The sequence below is a fragment of the Lichenostomus cassidix genome, chromosome 3, assembly GCF_008360975.1.
Source record: "Lichenostomus cassidix isolate B80296 chromosome 3, HeHo_3.0, whole genome shotgun sequence".
NCBI classification, from domain to species: domain Eukaryota; kingdom Metazoa; phylum Chordata; class Aves; order Passeriformes; family Meliphagidae; genus Lichenostomus; species Lichenostomus cassidix.
This window is the reverse complement of record NC_139483.1, coordinates 82,966,066-82,987,889: the sequence shown is the minus strand read 5'-3', so window position 1 is coordinate 82,987,889 and position 21,824 is coordinate 82,966,066. Positions and strand designations below refer to the sequence as shown.

Here is a 21,824-nt window from a genome sequence, read left to right as displayed (position 1 = left end):
AGAGTGCAGGAATTTACATTGAGAAGAGCCCATGAAAGTGCCTTGAAATTTGTCATTTTGTAGCTTCTGCATTGAAAATATTGACTTTACTGTACATGTCCAGTAATCTGCAGATAATGAGCATAGTACCACTTTATTTTCTTTATTGGAACATTTAAAGAGATGTGTATTTGTTAAGCATTACACTATTCAGTAACGCATTTTAATTTAGATACATCTTGGAACTTTCTTTTAATACTAATTGAAGTCCTGCTTATTAAATATACTGTAAGTATTTAGACTTTGTTTTCGACATTCTTATATTTTTTACATTGATAATATCAATTTATAAGTATACAGCAGGCTTAAAAATTTCCTAATATTATAATTCTCTTAAAATTAATTAGCTGTATATTATTCTTTTCATAAAAACTTTTGAAAGGGCTGTAAATCTGAGTAGATAGATTTCAGCTATGCCTTGAGATTAGATGCAGCCAGAGCTTCCTATTTAATGTAGCTTTTAAGGTGCAGAGCTAGGACATGCTGGTTTAAGTGCACTTACAGGTACAAGATTATTCAGTGAGTACAATAAACAATGTAAGTATAGTCAGGCACCATAATATTATTCAGCTGTGATAAATATAACAGTCTTTGGTATATACCATCATCTTTTCCATCTAACCTAATTAAATATTGAGGGATTTGAAATGCAACATATCTCATTGTCTCTGGGAAATAAAACAACAATGGTTACTTGTAGTTATTTTAAATGTAAAATATAAAATCCTGCTTCTTCTCAGTTTTAAGTTATGTTTTATGGTAACTTCATTCCTGTAGGTTAAACTCTGGTATGACAAAGTGGGACACCAGTTAATAGTAAATGTTCTACAAGCAACAGATTTGCCACCAAGAGTAGATGGACGCCCCAGAAATCCCTATGTAAAAATGTATTTTCTTCCAGACAGAAGGTAACAGTACTTTCAGTTTAGAAAATTATGTTTTCATTTACCATGTATTGAATCAACTTTTAATGAATGGTCATGAAGAACTCCTTTTTACAGTATTTTATAGTGGGATTAATTATAACAAAAACAACAGAAAATTGCTTTTGAATCATGCAAGTCAGTACCAATTTAACTGCTCTTTTGTAAGAAAGTGATTCACTGGGCAGAAAATGTTTTTTTCATTTCGGCATTATCAGATAAGAGAGAATGAAAACATTTAAGTGCTGATGAGTACACGGTATTTTCTGATTTATTTCTATAAATAATTTACAACAAATATTTATGTTCCAGTGATAAGAGTAAAAGAAGGACCAAAACAGTAAAGAAAAGTCTAGAGCCGAAATGGAATCAAACTTTTCTCTACTCACATGTTCATCGTAGAGATTTTAGAGAACGAATGCTTGAAATTACTGTATGGGATCAACCAAGAGTACAAGAAGAAGAGAGTGAATTTCTTGGAGAGGTGATGCATACAATCACATTTTTTCTGAGTTCATTGTTTGGTTTTGAATACATATGCATATATGTTTTGTATATGTGTTTCTCTGTGTGCCTTGAAAGTAAAACTGAAACCTGATTTTTCTGCTAGATTCTTATAGAGCTGGAGACAGCACTTTTAGATGATGAACCACATTGGTATAAGCTACAGACACATGATGAATCTTCACTACCTCTGCCTCAGCCATCACCATTCATGCCAAGAAGACATGTTCATGGTGGAGAAAGCACTAGCAAAAAATTACAAAGTAGGTCCCAATTCCATTAAGGTGTCTTAAATTTTAAATCAGAAATGCTGGATATAGTGTATTGGTATTTAAATTCCAAATAAAATTAAAAGATACTATTTCATAGTCTTTAAAAATAATGAAAATCTGTGGCAGAAAGGAGATTTAAATTATGGCATTATGACATGTCAGCCTTACACCTGTGACGTATAACTTTCAAGTATGTGAAACCTGCTGGAATTGAATTGGCTTTCAACAGCAAAACAAAATTGTTCAAAGGCTTGTTTGCATAGATTTTCTTTTAAATAGAATGATAAAGTTCATAATTATTGGATACTTTAAAAAAAATTAGGAGCATTTTATTTTTAAAAAGAAGTCCTTAAAGACTTTCAAGGCTTAAAAACACTTTTCATCACAAAGCTCGTCTCAATCTCCAATAAGTTTTTTTAAGTGTACTTTCACAGGAAAGAGAAATTGTGTTTGTATATTTGGGAGGTACAGTTATTTTCAAGAGTCTGATGTCAGGTTTGTATGAGGCATGCTAAAAGAAGGGACTACTTCAACATTGCAGCTTCTTTGTTCATTTAAATTAAGATTTACTTAGAAATATGAAAGATGAAGAGGATTATTTAAAAATACATTTCCAAGCTATGTTTCTGATTTTTCTAAAACATGGAAGTCATTCACTCCACCCAATGCATAGAAAATTGGCGTACGTTCAGGAATGAACTATAAATATGTGATATTGCTGTAATTGCTGCATAGACATCCAAATGGAGGATATGTATAGAGAGAGCAAATTAAACGTTAGTCTTCATGAGGTATTTGAGCTTTTCTAAAAGCTGGCAATGCTGTTTCCTCTTCCTCTCTCTCACCATATGTTGCCTCATCTCCTTTCTTGTTCAGCAAGCTGATTAAGCATATTCACTGAAATAGCACAAAAGTTTTTTTCTTTATATGAGTTTCGCTTTTTGCAGGCTTAGTGAGAAAAGCTATTCTAGTAGAGGATTACTGAGGACTTGAGGGAAAGAGAAAGGGAAAGGAGGTTGCAGCACTTGTACAATGTTAAATCGGCTCAGCTGTCTTGTGAAGCATTAGCTAGTCACTGCAGTTGAGTTCTCCTTCTCTGTTATTTTGACTTAAAATCATCTTTTTGGTTTCAGTATTATGTGAATTGAACATATTCTTACATTTTATAACATGACCAGATGTTCAGGTATTTGTTTACCTTGCTGTTGTGCAGGATCTCGGCCAATCAGTGATAGTGACATCTCAGATTTTGATGTTGATGATGGTATTGGAGTTGTTCCTCCAGGTGCGTGGATGAACAGCATGGTCCTGCTTCCTTTTTCTTCTTCTTTTGTTTGCTTGTTTGTTTTTGTTTCTTTATAATATTTTGGAATATTGAGGATACTGGTTTTGGTGAGTGCATTATGGGAAAACCAGTTTTCCTAATTGTTCCATGGTACCTGTCCCAAACCTGTTAAATGAAAAGATTCTACTATTCATTCATTTATATTTCTTCTGCATATCATTCTTCATATGTGAACCAGTGGTTGGTTCAAATTGTTTAATTTTTTACTCTGTAATGCTCCAAGCATTGTTTAAAATGCAAATAAAATTTTAAAAAACCTCACATTTTAAAATTGTAGTTAAGATTTCAGTGTTTATTGAAAGCATTTTTTAATTATTTTTCTTTTTGCTTGAAATTTAGCTGTAATGCAGTCTTCCATGGACTTTATTGATAATGCATGGCTATAGATTAAGATGCATGTAGCATGGCTATATCTTTTATAGTTCTCATAAGCCTTCATGAACTATCATTACCCTAAATGTTCATAAATATATACTTGTAGAGGCTGTCATGGTTTAAATTTTAGTTCAGCATTCCTTGCATACTGAAAATCTTGAGGATTATCTTGGATATCACATTCTTCTAGTTCAAGTTGACTGTTGTCGCAAGTCAGATCAATACATTTCCCAATTGTCCCAAGCTAACTGAAGAGTTGGTATGTCATTGCCAGCACTAAATAAGTTTTTCTGTGGATCTTCCTGATAAAAGCCACTGAATTGCATCTTGGTGGAAATCAGAAAGCTCTCTATCTTCATGACCTATGTTTAAAATAATCTCAAAATTTATTTATCCATTATAAAACTGTACAAATAAATCACATTTTTTAGTAATGCAGTATCATCTTGATCTTTACTGAGAAAAATTATCCTTTGTTACATTCTGATTGGGTTCTTTTCTTACTTTATATACTTTGCACCTCATCTGCCAAGAGAGAAATTCATTCATGTTACATCGGCAGAAAGAGCGAACATTTCAAATTAAATGGAAATCATAGCCTCTAAATATTTTTCCTGGGTTTTTTGGGGTTTTTGTTTGGTTTGTCGTTGTTTTGGTTTTTGTTGGGTTTTTTTTGTTGTTGTTGGTTTGTTTTGTTTTGTTTTGTTTTGTGTTGTTTTTTGTAGTTGACGATGTAGATACTGGTATATCTTTGTAGACTTACGTATGTTTAAAATTTCAGTATATTCTATTAAGAACTGGAGCTTTTTTTCAGCTGCCAGTCCTTCCATGCATCCACTTGAAATAAATAGTTTTCCACCTGACAGGAAGCATTCAAAATGGTTCAGCTGAATGCATTGGACTTTATTCACTGGGTCAGCATTTGAATAACTGATTCTTATTGAAATTTCTTTGGCTTTCATGCTCAGGTGTATCTTTGATGAATGCATAAGTCCAAACTTTCTCAGAGATCACTGTAGAAAATAGCAGGATTTAGTCTTTAGAGTTGGATTTGCTATGATTTGAGAGTCTACAAACTAGAAATTGAAGAGCATGGTGAGGAAGCTCCTTCTGAAGTCCACCTAATCAGAAACATTTTTCTAGTTCACCTAGCCAAGCACAACTTTGTCCATTTTGAGTTTAATGGATATATTTGTTTGGCAATTCTAAGTGGAGTTAATCTCCTTGTGATTCCTATGTGAAGTGGATCTGCATATAAGTTGTGTGGGGTTTGTTTGCATATGCAACCTGAATTCTTAAAAGGGAGTTAGGCTTTAGGCACTCAGGGACAAAAAAAATTTTATATGAGCAACAAATATATGAAAGCCTAGACAGCATATGGAAATGTGTTTTTTAGTAAGACCTGGAAAAGGTTGCCAGTCCCAATGTCTGTTGAATTGTTCAAGAATCTTAGACAGAAATTCACAAATGTGACTGGAGATCAAGTTCATATATACACATTTCTACCCTCCTGTCCAGCCTTCCTAACCTCCCACAGTGTTAAACAGTTAAGGCTTTGGGCTGCTCCTTTCATTTGCACTGAACGAGTAGTGCAGTGTCTTCTCCATAAAATAGGCTTCTCTGTGAAAATTAAGTTCCATGCAAGTTCCTTGTTGTTTTGCAGGGCCTTTACCCCTGCCCTTCTCCTGCCCTTCCATACCATAGTCCTCACCAGAGTGCACCCCAGCTCTTGTCTGGTTCAGATTTCCCACACATTTCTTGCACAGTTTTCATGTGGGAAGGAAAAGAAAATATCCATATTTTCCCATAATGTAGTATGGTGATGCACCATTTTGGAGTAGCCTGTATTGGCTTCAACCGTATTAGTCTAGGTTTAAGATATTCCTTCTGAAGAGAAGTAAGAATATCAAAATTGAGTTTACAACATTTGATGCAAAAGAAAATATTTCCCTTTAAAGACCGTTTTTTTTACCACTTATTTGCCAATGTTACCCACTGTGGTGCTTATATATGGTAAATATGCTGTCTTTATTGAAGGTATAGTTACCCAAAACAAGAATTATTAAGGTTGGAAAAGACCTCTAAGACCATTGAATCCAACTGTTAACCCAGCACTGTGATGTTCACCACCAAACCATGTTCTCAAGTGACACATCCACATGTTATATGAACACTTCCAGGGATTGTGATTCCACCCGTTCCCTGTGCAGCCAATGCCGTTTCAGGGAAGAAATTTTCCGTAATATCTAATCTAAACCTTTCCTGCCACAACTTGAGGCCATTTCCTTTTCTCAGGTCACTTGTCATCTGTGAGAAGAGGCCGACTCCCACCTTGAAACACTCTCCTTTCAGGCAGTTCTAGAGGGAGGCTCCCCCTGAGCCTCCTTTTTCCAGGCTGGATAGCCCCAGGTCTGTCTGCCACTCTTCACAGGACTTGTTCTCCAGACTCTTCACCAGCTTCATTGCCCTTCTCTGGACTCATTCCAACACCTGAATATCCTTCTTGCAGTGAGGGGCCCAGAACTGGACACAGGATTTGAGGTGTGGCCTCACCAGTGCCAAGCACAGACAATCACTGCCCTGGTTCTATTGGCCACACTATTGCTGATACAGACCAGGATGCCATTGGTCTTCTTGGCCCCCTGGGCACAGCTGGCTCATGTTCAGCCTCTGTTGCCCAGCACCTCCAGGTCCTTTTCCCCAGACAGCTTTCCAGGCACTCTGCCATCAGCCTGTAGCACTGCCTGGGATTGTTGTGACCCAAGTGCAGGACCAGGCCTTGGCCTTGTTGAACCTCATACCAGTGGCCTTAGTGTACAGATCCAGCCTGTCCACATTTCCCTGCAAAGCCTTCCTACACTCCAGCCCAACTTAGTGTCATCTGTGAACTTACTGAGGGTGCATTCTGTCCCCATGTCCTGATTATTGATAAAGACATTAAACAGGACCAACCCCAGTGCTGACTCCTGAGGAACTGCACTGGTGACCAGCTGCCAGCTGGATGTGACTCCATTCACCACCACTCTCTGGGCTCAGCCACACAGACAGTTTGCACCCAGAAAACAGTGCACCTCTCCAAGCCGTGGGCTGCCAGCTTCTCCAGGAGAGCCCTGGAGAAACGGTGTAAAATATTTTAATAATTTATAGGTAAAAAACATCCACAGCCTTTCCCTCATCCACTAAGAGGGTGACCTTGTCATAGAAGGAAATTAATTTAGTCAGGCAGAATCTTCCTGAAAGTTATTAATTTTCTATTTTTCCTGAAATATTGAGGGAAAAAAAGAAAACATTTTTCTCCCTTAATATCTCAAGATTTTCACAAAGCTTATTGCTCATTTTCTAATAAATACATAACTACAAAATGTAAAAGCACAAAATTTCACTGCATCTCCATGAAAGCGAAAAAAATAAGGAAAATATTTTTGCTAATTTCACTAACATTGGAAATCCTTAAAACTATAGTTTCAATTTTTTTTACCAATTGCTAAGGCAAATGCAGTATTAGAATTTAGTAATAAGAAAACTGTTGTCCTAGAAGTTTCAGTAGCTGCAAAGAATCACTGCTTGTCAATGGAAGTAAAGATTGCTACATCAAAAATAGTGGTACTTAAATAAATCCCAAAATATTTTCAGAAAGGTATTTTTCCCTTGTCATATCACTAATGTATCTTATCTTTCATGTAATTGTACCATGCTCATTTATTATTAATAACTTGCAGTGATTAAATCAGGTCATAGTTATATTCATAAAAGTTGATATCATCAGCTGAAAGTGACTTTAATTTGAAGCTCAGGTTTAACAAACATGATTTTGACAGGTTTTTGTGGCATGCTGGCATCCATTTACATGAAGAAAATATTATTTTCAATCTTTCAACCTCACCTTGTATGAGAGATGCTCAAGTCTCTTAAGTATGTTTGTGGTCCTGAGCTGGTCTTAAACCAGTCAATTTGTGTCTGTGTTGTAAAGGGCAGCCCAGTACTCCATAAGAGTCAGTAAAGGTTTCAATAAAACCTGAATATGTTTTGAGGCCTGTCTGTTTAACCAAAGCTTCAATAACTTTCTTAATTAAAAACTAAACAAAAAAAAAAAAGCTGATATGCAGTTGGCAATATCCCCAGCGGTAGTTTTAACAAGTTGTATTGCTTATCCTATGGGTAACTCTTCAGAACAGTTTATTTTTCTGCTACATGGAACCTGAATAAATGGTTGCACTGTGTTTACCTTCCTCCTGTAGCAGTAGGGTGACATCAATACAATACCTTGTTGTCTATTTTGTGAGAAAAAATAACATAATTCTGGTATCAAATGTTTGCCAGAACCATTTTCATCATCCATCCTGCATTCATTTCCTGTCACACCTAGCAGTTTCCCATGAGCAACTGCGAAACATGCATAAAGTGCCATCAGCTTGGTTGCTGCTATCATGCTGGTCCATGCAAAATTTTTCTCTGCTCATCCTGAAGAGCACAGAGCCTTTGTATTTGAGAATATGAGAAAATGTTACTGTTGCTGTCACTGTCGTGGTCACTGTGAAAGTATGGATGTGATTTGAATAGTTTGACAATTCTTGAATTAATACTTAGGATAAGTGTGAATTGCTACTGCTATGTCTGTTCTGTGAGCTTTGTGTACACACACTGCATGAGTTCCAGGTATTGTTCCCTAGATAGCTTGGCTATGAAAAATTTATTACATAAAATCGTCTTTCTATACTAGATTTTTGAGTTTACAGAGTAATCCTATGTGCAGATTTTTAGGCAAACTAAAAATGCTCCAGAAATTTATTTTAAATTTAAATTTAAATTTAGGTTTTTTTAATACCTAATTGTACATATTTCAGTACAATTGCCTGAAGGTTGGAAAGAAGTTTAGGGTTTCTTTGGTTTTAGCGTTTAGTAAATGTAAACTGCTCTTCCTTCTGATAGAAATTACAGGATTTTTTATAACACAAGCTATTTTGGAAAATGAAATACCTTTTTGCAAATACAGCTTAGATTTAGTTATCTTGGGAAAGGGAACACACCCAGCTTTTGTCATCTTTTTTCTTCCTCTAACAAAAAACCAGACATTTTCTGCAGCAATCTTGGTACATGAATCTCCACTGAAGTCCCAAGGCAGTCCCTTTTTTGCTTCAAAATTTATACCCAATCATTGTCTGGAGATCAGGGAGATCCTCGTGTTTTTCTTTATAATTTTATTACAGAGCTCTGAAACACCTTTTTGGCAGGTAAGGTACTCCAGCATCACAATGTATCAAAACCTGTGGAACATTGGAGTCCTACTTTCCTAAAAGGTTAATAGACCTCAGTAGATGCTTTCATGCATGTTTTCAGCTTTTAGAGACCATTAGAATACATTGGTAAACTCTTATACATTTGGAGAAAAAAGTGTGAATGCTTCTTTGATGTTTGTGGTCAGACTTGCAGTTAAAGAGGTTATTAAATGTCATTGAATATATGATCAAGCCTAATACAGACTCTGTATACAGGCCACACTTTTAAAAGAGGGCCTGTTATTAATTTGGTAGACCAGCAAAGAACTAGAATAATTATACAAATCATATAAAATATGAAAAAAAAACCAACCCAAAGTTGAAACCCTGTAATGAGCTCCATTAAAAGTGCAATTTATTTATTTAATTTCTCCAGTTGACAACTGGGTGACAAAATCATAGTCTTTCCCTGCATGAAAAGAAGGTTTCTGATATAGGCTGTTTTTATAGCTGAATAAAATCACACATTACAGTAATTTTACTGCTAGACAAATTCAGAAAAGAAGCAAAATTATTATTTTGATACCTAGGGAAGAATTTGTGAAGTGATTAAGGGATGACTATCATTAAGGGATTTTCTGTCAAGGGATTATTGTAATCTAATTTAAATGTCTAGAAATGAGCAAGTGAAGTCTGAGCAGATCTCCTTAGGCTCTTCTGGAAAGATAACAGGCACCTTTTGGAAAGATATCTTACTGAGCTTCATTGTCTGTTTTAGGATAGGATTCAAAATATATAACAAGGCAAAGAGTGTTCTTCATGGGAAAAGCCACCACAATATTGAAATATTGAAAATGTACTAGCATTCTGCTGATTTTTTTTAATCCTATATAAGAATGAACTACAAGAAATTTTGCCGTTTGTTCATAGTGTTTGGAAAAATTACTCTGCAAAGTGTGCAACACCCAATATTTGGTACAATATACTCTAAATCCTCATAATTTCTTTAAGTAGATGGCTTTGGACAAGTTCAGTAGGAGAACATTTTTGTGTTTAACTGAAACAAGAGGCAGAAAGATGCTTTATGGATGAGCAGTCCCATGTGAGTCTGCGGTGTTGTACGCAAGCATGGTTTCTCCATTTTTCAGGTGAGGTAAACCTATACTGCTTAGATTCCTTTCAAATATTTTTTTTATATACACAAAATACCCAGAATACTCTTCCCCAAGTAAGTGAACTGCTCCACATCTTTCACTACAAAAAAATCTCATTTTTTCAGTCTCTGTACATGTAGACATTTAAAGGTAATGCTAGTAATTTCTCCTGCATGATACATCGGGATGTACGACAGCTGAATGATGACAGGTGAAAGTTGTCGAAGCGTTTAGATACGTGCTCCTGGAAGACTAGCCATCTGAATTCTTTCTAAACCCAGACGTTTATTCTCTAATTTCCTTTTTTTACCCTCTCACCAGTAGGTTATAGGTCTAGTACTAGAGAAGGTAAATCCACAACGCTAACTGTGCCAGAACAGCAAAGAACAACAACGCATCATCGTTCACGTTCCGTGTCTCCTCACCGTGGCGACGATCAGGGCAGGCCCCGTTCACGTTTACCAAATGTGCCATTACAGAGGTAGGCATCCCAAGGGAAGCTAAATGTGCTTTCAACTTTCTAGAATCTGTCATTATTAACTTCCCTCTTGTTCAGGAATTTTTCACTATTTTAAAGCTTGATTTTTGTATCTAAATTTATTAGTGCAGTATTTGAACTTGATATATGCTTTTATTAGTCATTCAAGAGCACTCATGGGGTAAATCATAACTTTGTAAAACTTACTTCTTTTTACTCATGTTTTGTCTGTGATTCATCACCTGTGTACCATAACTAATACATAGGTTTGAAAATTTTTTCAGTCAGAGGCTGGATCTTGTGTGAAGCCACTTAAGTATATTTGTAGAATAATAATGACATATATAAATTGCATAATTTTAAATGGCATTCTTTTAGAAATCATGTATTAATTTATTATTAAAAAACTTCCTTCAACCAATTTGTACTGAAATCCATTGTTATTCATGAGAAAATAAGATTTTCATACATGTTTCTGCTTTTCAGGAGTTTAGATGAAATTCATCAAATGAGAAGATCACGTTCTCCAACTAGACACCATGATGCCTCCAGAGCTCCAGTTGATTACAGATCCAGAGAGATGGATAGTCAGTATTTGTCTGATCAAGAAAGGTACATTGTCAGCCTGAACTTGGAAAAAAGTTTAGAAATGTCTTTATCAGTTCACCTAATCTTCAAGTTTTCATTAGAGATGTGACTGATAGCAGTGGGAAGGGAGAGAATTCATCCTAACTGATAGATGGTAGAAATGGTAAACTGTGCACTGGGTTGACTGTAACAGCAGATATCTAGACAAATTACTCATCTGTTTGTCCTAGATATTCTGCTTTTTTTTCCAAAATAAAGCCCAGAGATTTTACCAGGAAGCCATACATCCTAATCTATGCCCTAGCTATTCTTGTAATGTATCAGAATTTGCCAGTTGTGCTAGCCAGCAAAATACCAGGTGTGAATTCCTCCTAGTGGGAAGTTGGATGTATGCTGGTTTGCATTCATATGCTTATAGATTTTGGAGATCTGGGGGTGCAGTCTCACAGCACCTTACGTAACATTCTGGTGAACTTCATACAGTACCCAGGCATAGCAAGGATAGTTGTAGTGCTAGTTGTAATTTGCAAAAATTTCCAGTCTTAGATGCATGACGCACACACATCTCTCCCTGGAATACACGGAGTGGCTACATTCAGAGAACACTTGGTCTCTCCTAGTAGGCACTGTTTTCAGGTATTAGGAATATTCTGATAAAATGGGGAAAAATAGAATTTCTGTTTATTTTATAGCTGAAAAAAGGGTTAGAAAGGTATTTCAGCTCAGTATTTGTGAAAAATTATGGCATTCACATAGATTATCAATATTTATGGATTGTTGTTTACTTAAAAAAAAATCATATAGCTAGACTATAATAGCAAACTTTTGCCATTCAGATAAGATCAATTGTCATAGTAATGTCTTTGATTTTTTTTTCTTGGCAGTAAGTAACTACTTTTAGAACTAAGTATAACAAAATCTTTGCATATAATCCAGTAAATTCAATACAGAACATACATTTCATAGTGATGTGAAAACATGTAAACATTAAATCATAAAAATCTCTGAAAATCTTTGGCCAATTTTGAAGTAACATAAAGATTGAATAACAGATGGTTCTTGCAGTTAAGCCTATTCAGTTTTGTATATGATCTTGCCAGTTTTACTTTTGTAGTATGGTGACATAGGTATGGGAGTTAATGAGTTATCTGGTGCATTTAAAAATGAATTTGTAGGCAAGAAGTGTGTACAGAATTGACTAAGCTGTATTTTTGCAGTGAATTTCCTTTCAGAGGTGAATTAAAATTGTTTTTAAATATAGTAGCCAGATTTATGGTTAGGCTAATTTGAGTAACTTCCACTTGTTGCAAATGTTTTCTGTTATTATTTATTTTGGGCAGTGATATATCCAAAAGATTCCTGTAGATATTAGTTGAATAGACTTCTTATTCATCAAATTTGAAGAGAAAAAGGCTTTAAAAAGTAGCTTTTGTCAGTATAAATACAGACAATTACCTGTCTAGAAGTTTCTCTTTTAGTAAAGCCTCAAACCAAGGCATAACTGGTGATATATGCAGGGATCATGTAGAGCAGCAGGGCTTACTCTGAGCCTTTCTTGGGGATGAGCAATGGGCTGCTGGGTTTGTTCAGAGAAGTGAGACATTCTTCAGTTCTTTTCAGTGTTCAGAAAACTTTTTTCAGAAGTCTAAACATCAGACATGAAGGATGTACGTGGCTTATTTGCAGGATTTAAAAATGGGGCCATGTACTTACTGTCCTTGAATAACAGTGTCTGCAGTGGTCTCCTTTTTTCCCATTTTCCTTTTCATTTTTTCTCCCGGGTGTTATCAGTTGTGAAGGCTGTTTAACTCTGGCAGGTTTTGCTGGCTTTCAGTATGAAAGAATAGCATCATATGAAAGATACAAACTAGGTTTTGTTGAGAAAGATTCTCTGTTACATCCAAGAATTAAAAAAACCCCAACTTCCTTAAATATTATGTATAAGAGTAGTGTAGATAGTTGTGGTGCATTCATCTAAACAAGTACATTAACATGTACTTGGCTTGAAAGCTGAGGAACTACCTGGTAGTTACATGGCAGAAATTACTGCTGGTTAGTTTCAATAATTTTCTCAGTGATCTGTTATTGGTCCAAAATTAATACTGAATAATAATATAGGTATTTGTAAAAATAGCTACTACCGCTCTCTTACAGAAGCATCTGTTGCGATAAATTTCCAGTGGAACTTACTTGTCCACATCAACATTTTTATATATATTTATATACATATATACACATATATGAATATATATAAACTGTTTGGAAAAGCTTTTTATTAAGAAATCATTGTCCAATTTTCAAGAGCATGGCACTTCTATTTTTTTTTTTGTGTGTGTTTCTTTTATTCCAAAGTAAAATCTGTCAAGCATGAATATAGAAAACACTTGTTTGAGAATAATAATCTCTATATTAAATGTCTCCCAAACCAGACTTAATTTATCAGAGAATTTCATATTCTCACATTATTGGTAATCTACTTGAAGGATTCTTTTAAGGATTCTTTTATCTATTTTTTTTAACTTGAAGATTTCATGGTCGATTTTTTATTTTATATCAGTTTTCAGGGTAATTTTTTTATTGGTGTTTGCTTTGGGCTAATTACAATAGATACTCTTTGGCTTAGCAAAGGTGAATATTAACAAAATATCCTATGATTTAATGTGGACTTTGCATCCACTTTGCAACTCTAAAAAGACAGTAACTTTTTCCCTAAAATCTGCAGTTGTTTGTAATTTGGAAACTGCATATAAATTCTGTCAAATCTCTGTGTTTATGAATAGAAATTTGGCTTAGAAAGAAGATGTAAAAATTCGATTCAACTTTAGTACATATTGTTGCATCAAAATCAAGCCAATGGCTCCAGATATAATTAAGTCTTACATGACTCACAAGCCATTATTTCAAGTTGCCCAGCTGAGAACTTTAGATAAATAATGCCTTTACTGTATCAATGAAATGGATCATTCTATAATGGCATGAAGTGTAAAACAAATTGAACAACTGCTGCTTTATCTGTTTTGTAATATTTTCTCTCCTTTTTTTTTTTTTTGCCATAGTACTTCATGGGATTCCCTGCTTCTTTTAAAATTAGCATGTTTCCATGAAGCTTACTTTTAATTTCATATTTACAATGACAGGAGTTTTGGAGCTGGGTCTTTCTGATTGTGTTGAAGTGCATAAAACTACAGGATTAATTCAAGGGATATTTCATATCATAGTCATATTTACCATAGGCATAAATGTGCATTAATTTTACCATCTTGCTGGCTGTAGTATGTGTTTGGTTACAGTGTAAGAAAAGTAGAATAGATGCCTGATTTTCCTCAATTCGAGAGAGTAAGAAATAAAAACTCTGATGGCTGATTAGCTTTTTTTTTGTTTCTTTAGGATTGCATTACAAAATACCATCAAAAGCTATGAGTCAGAATTTATGTTTGGCAAAACATAATATTTCAAGTGAACATGTATTTTTGATTTTCCCTTAAGGGTGACTCTTCCCATAAAGCAGTCTGCATTAAATCATTACCAAACCTTCCCTGCTTTTACATGTATGATTTTTCAGCTTAGGAAGCCACAAAACCCAACACAAAACTAACAACAAGTATCTTTCTTTTTTTTCCTAAAGCAATTCTCCATTAATTAGTTCATGTGATGGGAGGTTATTAGAAAACTGTAGCCATTTTATGTATTCATTTTGTCATTAGGAACTCTGAAAAAGTAATTCTGAATTTTAAAAAAATGTCACCAAAGGAGGTGCCACACTAAAGAGTATTTGTTGAAAATGTAGTTACATGCATTTTTTGGCTCATATTTTTTGAGATGTGCAGTCAGAATTTGAATATTATCAGACTATCTATCTGGGTGGATGCTTCCTGTTTCCTTTTATGTTTTCATTTGCTTATCATTGGCATAACCCATGTCATCTAATGCTTCATAACTATATCTGTTTCACTCACCACCCATCCTGTCTGTGCAGTGAGCTTCTTATGCTGCCCAGAGCAAAGCGAGGAAGAAGTGCAGAGTGCCTACATACCATCAGGTAAATACAGGAATGTGGTAATCATGAGCACACCTGGTTAATTGTCTATGTGCCCAGCGTTTGTTCCATGGTGGTGTTTAGTCACAGTAAATAAAGAACTTCCAAGTACATTGTGATCCAGATGTCAGTTGTTCTTTATTGTTTGTTATAATTCAGATTGAGATGTGTATATATGTCTGTGAACCTCAGTAGTAAGGATTAAAGGAGTTGAAGAAATTTTGGTTTTGCAGTTGTATTTTGTGGTAGATTTTCTGTCCAGTCACAAAAGTCCTGATCGCCCAATGCATGACAGCGTTGTCATAATTTCAAACTTTACTTTTTAGTTAGTTTTATGTTTTCTTTTATTTGCATTTTTATGTTTATATAACAGCCATGCACAATTAAACAACCTTTTCTTGTCGTGACACATGCTGATTTATTTATATCTGTGAATATATATATTCATAATCGCATGCGCATTTAGTCACTTGCAGAGGAATAAACACTGATTTACGAGGTCTTACTGGAAATCCTGGATTTGAGGGGTCTTGTATTACTTGTTTTTGCATCTAAAAATTGTTCTATAAATTGGATCCACAAGTAAACTTTGTAATTTGGGCCCATCTTCAGTCTTCATTTATCTCTTGGTCCAAAGCTTGGAGCTTCCTGTCTTACCATTTTCCAATGTTGTGAAACTAAACGGGACTGAAATATCTTCATCTAAAAAATCAAAGTCTGCTCCCCCACCTTTTTTTTCACCATGTCTGTTAACTTTATTTAAAATCCATGACAGATTGTGTAGAATATCTTTCACTTACAGTAAGTAAAAATGTAGGTTGAAGTTAAAGTAGTTAACCATTCAGCTACTTCAACCAGGTAGTTATCCATTTGTCCCTTTGGATGTGGGTGTTGATAAGTTTTGTGTCAGTGCTATATGTTTAAAAGCATCAATTGTTAAAATCATGTTGTCTAGTGTCATTATTAATTTACTTAATATAGGATTTTCTCTTACAAGGTACTGTTTACTTTTTTAAATGTCTTGGCTTGCTTTAATTTTCATAATCAAATTTGAAACAGTATTGAGGATACTGTGATAGGGTTCTGTTAAAAAGACTAGTATAAAGCTAAAATAATAAATATGAAGCCTTTCAAAAAAAATCTACATCAGTGAAGCTGTTAAATTAATTTTTCTATTATTAGTAGAAATTCTCATACTTAGGCTAAAAAGGCTTTTTCTTCAAGATTTTAGGTTTTAGGGTTTAATAATTTATTCAAGTTCTTGTTATTTTATGTCTCTTTATTGTCAGATAATAGCAATTTTTCCTGCCTCCTTCCTGTATCCATTCTGCTGCATCTTCTGTAGTTTCACCATCTTCCTGCCTCCAGCCCTTTGCTTATGCCTTTCCCTCTTAAAGATTATAATTGTCATTATAATTTTTCAATGACATTGCTTAAAGTCTCAGTTAATTAAGTAAATACTGTATTATAAATTTTAGGTGAACATTGCCCAGCCATTAGCTTTCCAATACTTTTACAAATCTATAAACCAGTCTGGTCACAGCAAAATGTTGTGCATGGACAGCAATAGAGTTAGGAAAGAACTACACTGGATTCAGAGCGTACAGCCCTTTCTGTGACTTTTTAAATTCCATTTATTGTTGTTGTATCTTTATGATCAAAAACCCAACAAATTCACCCTTTAAAAGTAATAGTAATGGTATACTATATAACAGGATGGTACTTATAAAAGCAGTAGATGACAATAGATGGATTCTTTTTAATTTAACTCTGGGCCTTATACACCCTAATTCCAAATAATACCCTAAAACTGGCAATATCCTTTCTTGACAGAATACTTTTGAAAACAATTTCAACAAGAATTTGTTCTATGCCATCTTTTGTCCTTTCTTATTTCTAGTGACCTGACATTTATTCGTGTCAGAAACTTTTTAAGGCTTTAGCCTTTTTTTTCTAGACAGCCTGCTGAACAATGTTTTAATTAGTTGTTGAGACAGCTTCATCTTTAAATGGGAAAGAAATGTTAATGGTTTCATTTTAAATGAAAGAAATTTGCTAGACCAAGCTAAAAAGTGAAGATACATGGTGAGTTTAATGCACAAGTTTGGAATACTAGTCCTAGCTGTCCATCCTGTCCATCTATATGCAATTGATGGCTAATAGCAGAAATTATGGGAAGGTATGTACCTCAGCTATGGACCATGGGTTGTGAGATTCCCTGTCTTAGATCACCCCTACTTTGATTGGTAATACCTGTGCCGGGATTGGCCTGGTGACAACCATTCCATTAATCCTCCTTTGCAACATTTCAGTGACCTCTGATAGAGGATTCACCGGTGGTGACCACTAAACCTTTTCAAGAAGGGTCGAAGTTCCTCTATTAAATTCCTCAGGGTTTTACAAACACTATTTCCAGGCAGAGATTTGATTCATCTGTCTGTGATACAGCCAGGTTTGTAATGTTGTTCCTGCTGTGTTTAGGTCCAGGGCTTAACAGGAATCAAAATGTCCTATCAGGACTGACTGTTCTTGATGCTGCAAAATCCTCAAGCCTGCTGGTTCTTCTCCTAATAGTTCCATAGTTGTGTCCTAGTAGAGTATGTAGAAAATTGTTAGAATGTTGTTACTAGCCCAAACTGTTAAGTGGCCATCATTCCCATTCAGCAGCCACTGTCTGCCTTTAAATTTCTCCCTTGTTCATTGGGTAGAGCTGGCTGGTTAAATAAACACTTCTGTCTCTAAAATCTGTTATGATATTAGACAGTTGTCATGTAAGACCTTAGTGCTGCTGTGCTGGCTGATGTAGTACCTCTCCGAAGTTTTTTAATTAGCTTATTACTTATAGCATTTAACTAGTGTTAAATTTTGAGGCTGATACGCCACTTTCAAAAGACTTTCATGTTTGAAAAAGCTGGCTGCTAATATATCTTAATTAAATTTGTGATACTTTATATATCCCTGTTTTAGCAAGATTTTCATGCTTAGCTACTGAAAAGATTAAAATCTCTGTGAGTCTAAGTAAGGCATCACTAAGAGAAATAAAGAGCAAATTTAATATCAACCTAATCCTTTAAAAAAGGCTGTATATTTTAATTAAAAGTATCTATAAATGAAATATAGATTACTTTCCCTTTAAGAAAACATCTCAGCTGTACTAACGTTGCCATAAGTCCATACACTTTATTAAGAAAAGTGTAAATACAAAATTTGTCCCCCAGATGGCTTTCACAGTGATTGAGAAAAACATATACTGAGAAATCTGCTCCTACAGCTGTACAATATAATAGAATATTATGCATTTATTTTATGTTCTGGTCAGTCTTGGTTTGCCTTTACCTGTCTTTTTATTTTTGGCATCTTTTTGTGTTGTTCTGTGTTCTTATCTGACCCACCACATTCAAGAAGTTCTATTAGGCACTATAAAACATTACCACCCAAGATGCCTTTACTAGAAAATGGTACTCATTGGAACCTATACAGGTAAGAAGTGTTTAGAGTCCCCTTTAAGTAGTTAGCTTCTTTAAAAAAAAATAGATTTCCCTTGTTAAAGAAAAAGAAAAATAACCTAAAATGTTTCATAATTTTTGTAACTGAGAGATAAGGGATAAAATCCTAAAATAACTTAATCTAATTGTTTCATTTAACACCTATGTTACAAAAAAAAATCCAAACCAAACTACTTTGTATTGGTTGGAGTTGTCTTCAGTGTTAAAATTATATGTTGCATATATTTTTCCTTTATTACATTATTTTGTTTCTGTATAAGATTTCTTTTACATGTTAAATTTATTTTCATTTTGTTTAAATAATTTTAATTTACAAAGCTCAACTCTTCCTGCATGTGCTAAGACCAAATCCGTGATTAGACAGGATATTTCACTCCTTCATGATTGCCTTAATTCACGAATATCGAAATTTGGAGATGATCTACTGGTTAGGTAAGACACTGAGGATTAATCCCCCCACTTGTTTGGTATCTAATATGGATTTGCAGAATAAATGAGCTTCACTGTAAAGGGATTTCACATGACATATAGTGTATCACATTCTTTTGCTTTGGCTTAAGATTTACTGCTGTTTATAAGGATATAATTTTATTGTTTGGTATTTCTCATTCCACTTTTCTTACAAGTGGATGCTGTTCTGTCTCATTCAGTTTTAAACATTTCAACAATATTTGCAAAAAATTTCTGGCAGCCTTTTGTTTGCTTTTATTTTCTGAACAAATCTTGACACTATCATCCAGTCAACTCTTTTATGTTCTCCTTAATTAAATCATTGTGATTCTACATTTTCTGTAAAGAGAGCATTATTTTATGAGTTAATATCTAACATGGTATTCCTTTCTTTGTTTTCTTTTTCTTTCTCTTCTACCATTGGATGCAATGCACTGGCACTAGTGAACTGCAGCCCTCCCTTGACAGGGCTAGGAGTGCTAGTACCAACTGCTTGAGACCAGATACTAGTTTGCATTCACCAGAACGAGAAAGGTATAAAATAAAAACTTATGAATTTCTTGTCATCTGTGCTGGTGATCTTTATAAGTTTTGGTTTTCTTCATATGAGTATTCTACGTTCTTGTACATTCTTGTCTGCTTTGGTATTTGTAGACATTTTTGCTCCTATATTCATGTATGTCATGTAAATTGTGTGTTGGCGTTTATAACCGCTTCTGGCTACTTTCTTTGTTTTAGATCAAGCTGATGTTCATTGTTTACAAAAGTCCTCAGTATGCTGATAATAGCATTGCAGTGTTAAGTATTTTGAAACTACCACTTGGTTGTGAATCTTCATCATCATTTGCTAAAAAACATTACATCTGTTTCTTGCTTGTTCTGTGGACTGCTAATAAAGCAGCGGCATAAATTATAAAGTGCAACAAAACTCTCACATTTCAAACCAGAACTGTATCAATACTGATATATTTTTTACAAAATAGCCAAATATCATTGCTTTCTTTAATCTGCTGCATCTGCTTTTGCAATTACAAGGCGGATCACTGCATTGAGTTTTTATCACTCTGATATTACATTAAAGTTCACTTAAGTCTTAAGACATGTTTACAATTTCAATGAAATAATATTGTGTCACGTACATTGTGCAGGCATGTTATGGATGCTTTCTGTATTTTTACTATTACAATAGCTTCATTCAAAATTTAAGGTGAATCAAATACTACTGGAGTATTTGATAGATGGAATGATTACACAGGAGAAGTTTTCATCTCTACCCATGTTTTTGGCTAAGAATGATACCACTTTAGAGTGAGATTTTAGGTTTGCCTAGGGCAATTATAGGCTCTCTTTGATTGGGAATAGGATGGAATTGCAATTTCATTTTTGCAATACATATTTAACTAGTGTGGAAGTTAATAACGCTTTTCCAGTCAATTCACGATGTGGTGATTGTAACAGTTGCATTATTTTCTTTATTGTGGGACAAGACGTGAAGAAAGGCACTAACAATGAACTTTTCTTTTTGAGATAGGGTTTCTCCTGAGATTTTTATTTATAGTTTCCCTTTCCTTTCTCCCCAGTTCCTGCATCTCCTTGATTGGAACTTTGCTCTTGTTAAATTATATTCTTGTTGCAGAGGAGTGACTAATGTTCTGCTGAAGTATCTCTGATGGATCTACAGTAGTTTATTCCTTTTTAAGACCAAACTCAAAACATTACAGATAATATGAACATGGTTATTAAAAAACAAAAAAAAATCAGCTGAAGTAAAGCCACTCAGACTGAAATATGGATATTTTTCTATATATTTTTACAAATACTGTAGTATTATATTAAAAAATGAGGTGTGTCCATATATACAGCTGCCTTCATCTACAAGCAGCTATTTAATGCAATTGCATATAGATGTTAGCAGTATGTTCTATGCTTATTTCAACATACCACCCGTCAGGTTGAGTATTCAGTGAAACAGTAACTGGTAATTTTAAACTATCTTGTTAGAATATTATATTCAAAACTGTATCTGTCCTAATTGTAGCTAGTTCTATTATATCTTTAGAATTCAAGTCCAGCAACCTCTGTCCACTGGGCACTGCGCAGAATCTGCAGCATTTTTCATGAGCTCTTCGTAAACGAAAGTGTTTAGTCTGTATTAATGGCCTTTGTTGCTACTAGGCATGTGGTTTTGCCAAATCATCAGTGGGCCTAATCCATAAAAGTTGCCCATCACTGTGAAACTTTTTCTTAGGTTTTAAAAGTCCTAAATAGGAGATTTTGACTGGGAATCCTTTAGAGAGGAGTAAAGTTCTTGTGTAGGAAATTAATATTCAATTATTTTCATGATAGTTTCATTGAAAATAATAAGATATATGTGGCTTTGGCAGAGGATTTAGGACATACTTGTTGTTCCTTTCTAGTGACAGAAGATTTTTCCTCTGCAGTCCAAATTTTGGAGGAAGATATTATATTTAAAATATAAGACCCACCAAATTAATGTTTTTATTTCAGGGGAAGTGAATTTTAGAAGATTTAATTCTTCACTGTTGAATGTGGAATCTGCTTACACTTGGATGTGAGTTTAGTCATCAGTTGCATGTAATGACAGGGGACTCTTTAGTCTGAAGAACACAGAATTAAGTTCAGGGTCCATAGAAAGCATTTGTTTTCTGTGCTGGACAAGGTGAGAACAAAAGACTTAAAATACATTAAGACAAATTCACCTTAAGCAGTAGGAAATCTGTTTTGAAAGTAATTATGATGAAACACTGTAATAGACAATATGATAAAGGTTGTCTTCTTTACTGGAGATTTAGAAGAGAAGAGACAATTTTCAGGTCTAGATTGGTCCAGCAAAGAGAAACACTCTATGGTTTTGTGAAGTCCAATCTGTAGCACTTCATTATCATTATATTTGACTGACTTACATTGAAAGCATTAT

General features: G+C 34.5%; 1 protein-coding gene across 20 annotated transcripts in view; it reads left to right on the top strand.

Moving 5' to 3' along the window:
- RIMS1 (regulating synaptic membrane exocytosis 1) overlaps positions 1-21,824 on the top strand; it is a 314,192-nt gene that overhangs the window by 195,052 nt on the left and 97,316 nt on the right. For 8 of the 20 annotated variants that reach the window (XM_085056515.1, XM_085056514.1, XM_085056510.1 and 5 more), the window contains exons 12-19: positions 817-947; positions 1,275-1,446; positions 1,573-1,729; positions 2,952-3,023; positions 10,150-10,309; positions 10,793-10,918; positions 14,871-14,933; positions 19,331-19,420. In XM_085056515.1, coding sequence (XP_084912641.1) covers positions 817-947; positions 1,275-1,446; positions 1,573-1,729; positions 2,952-3,023; positions 10,150-10,309; positions 10,793-10,918; positions 14,871-14,933; positions 19,331-19,420 — 971 coding nt within the window. Of the gene's footprint in view, positions 1-816; positions 948-1,274; positions 1,447-1,572; positions 1,730-2,951; positions 3,024-10,149; positions 10,310-10,792; positions 10,919-14,870; positions 14,934-18,332; positions 18,411-18,754; positions 18,869-19,330; positions 19,421-21,824 lie in introns of all 20 variants that reach the window. The other 12 variants (XM_085056508.1, XM_085056507.1, XM_085056506.1 and 9 more) reach the window with 4 other exon arrangements.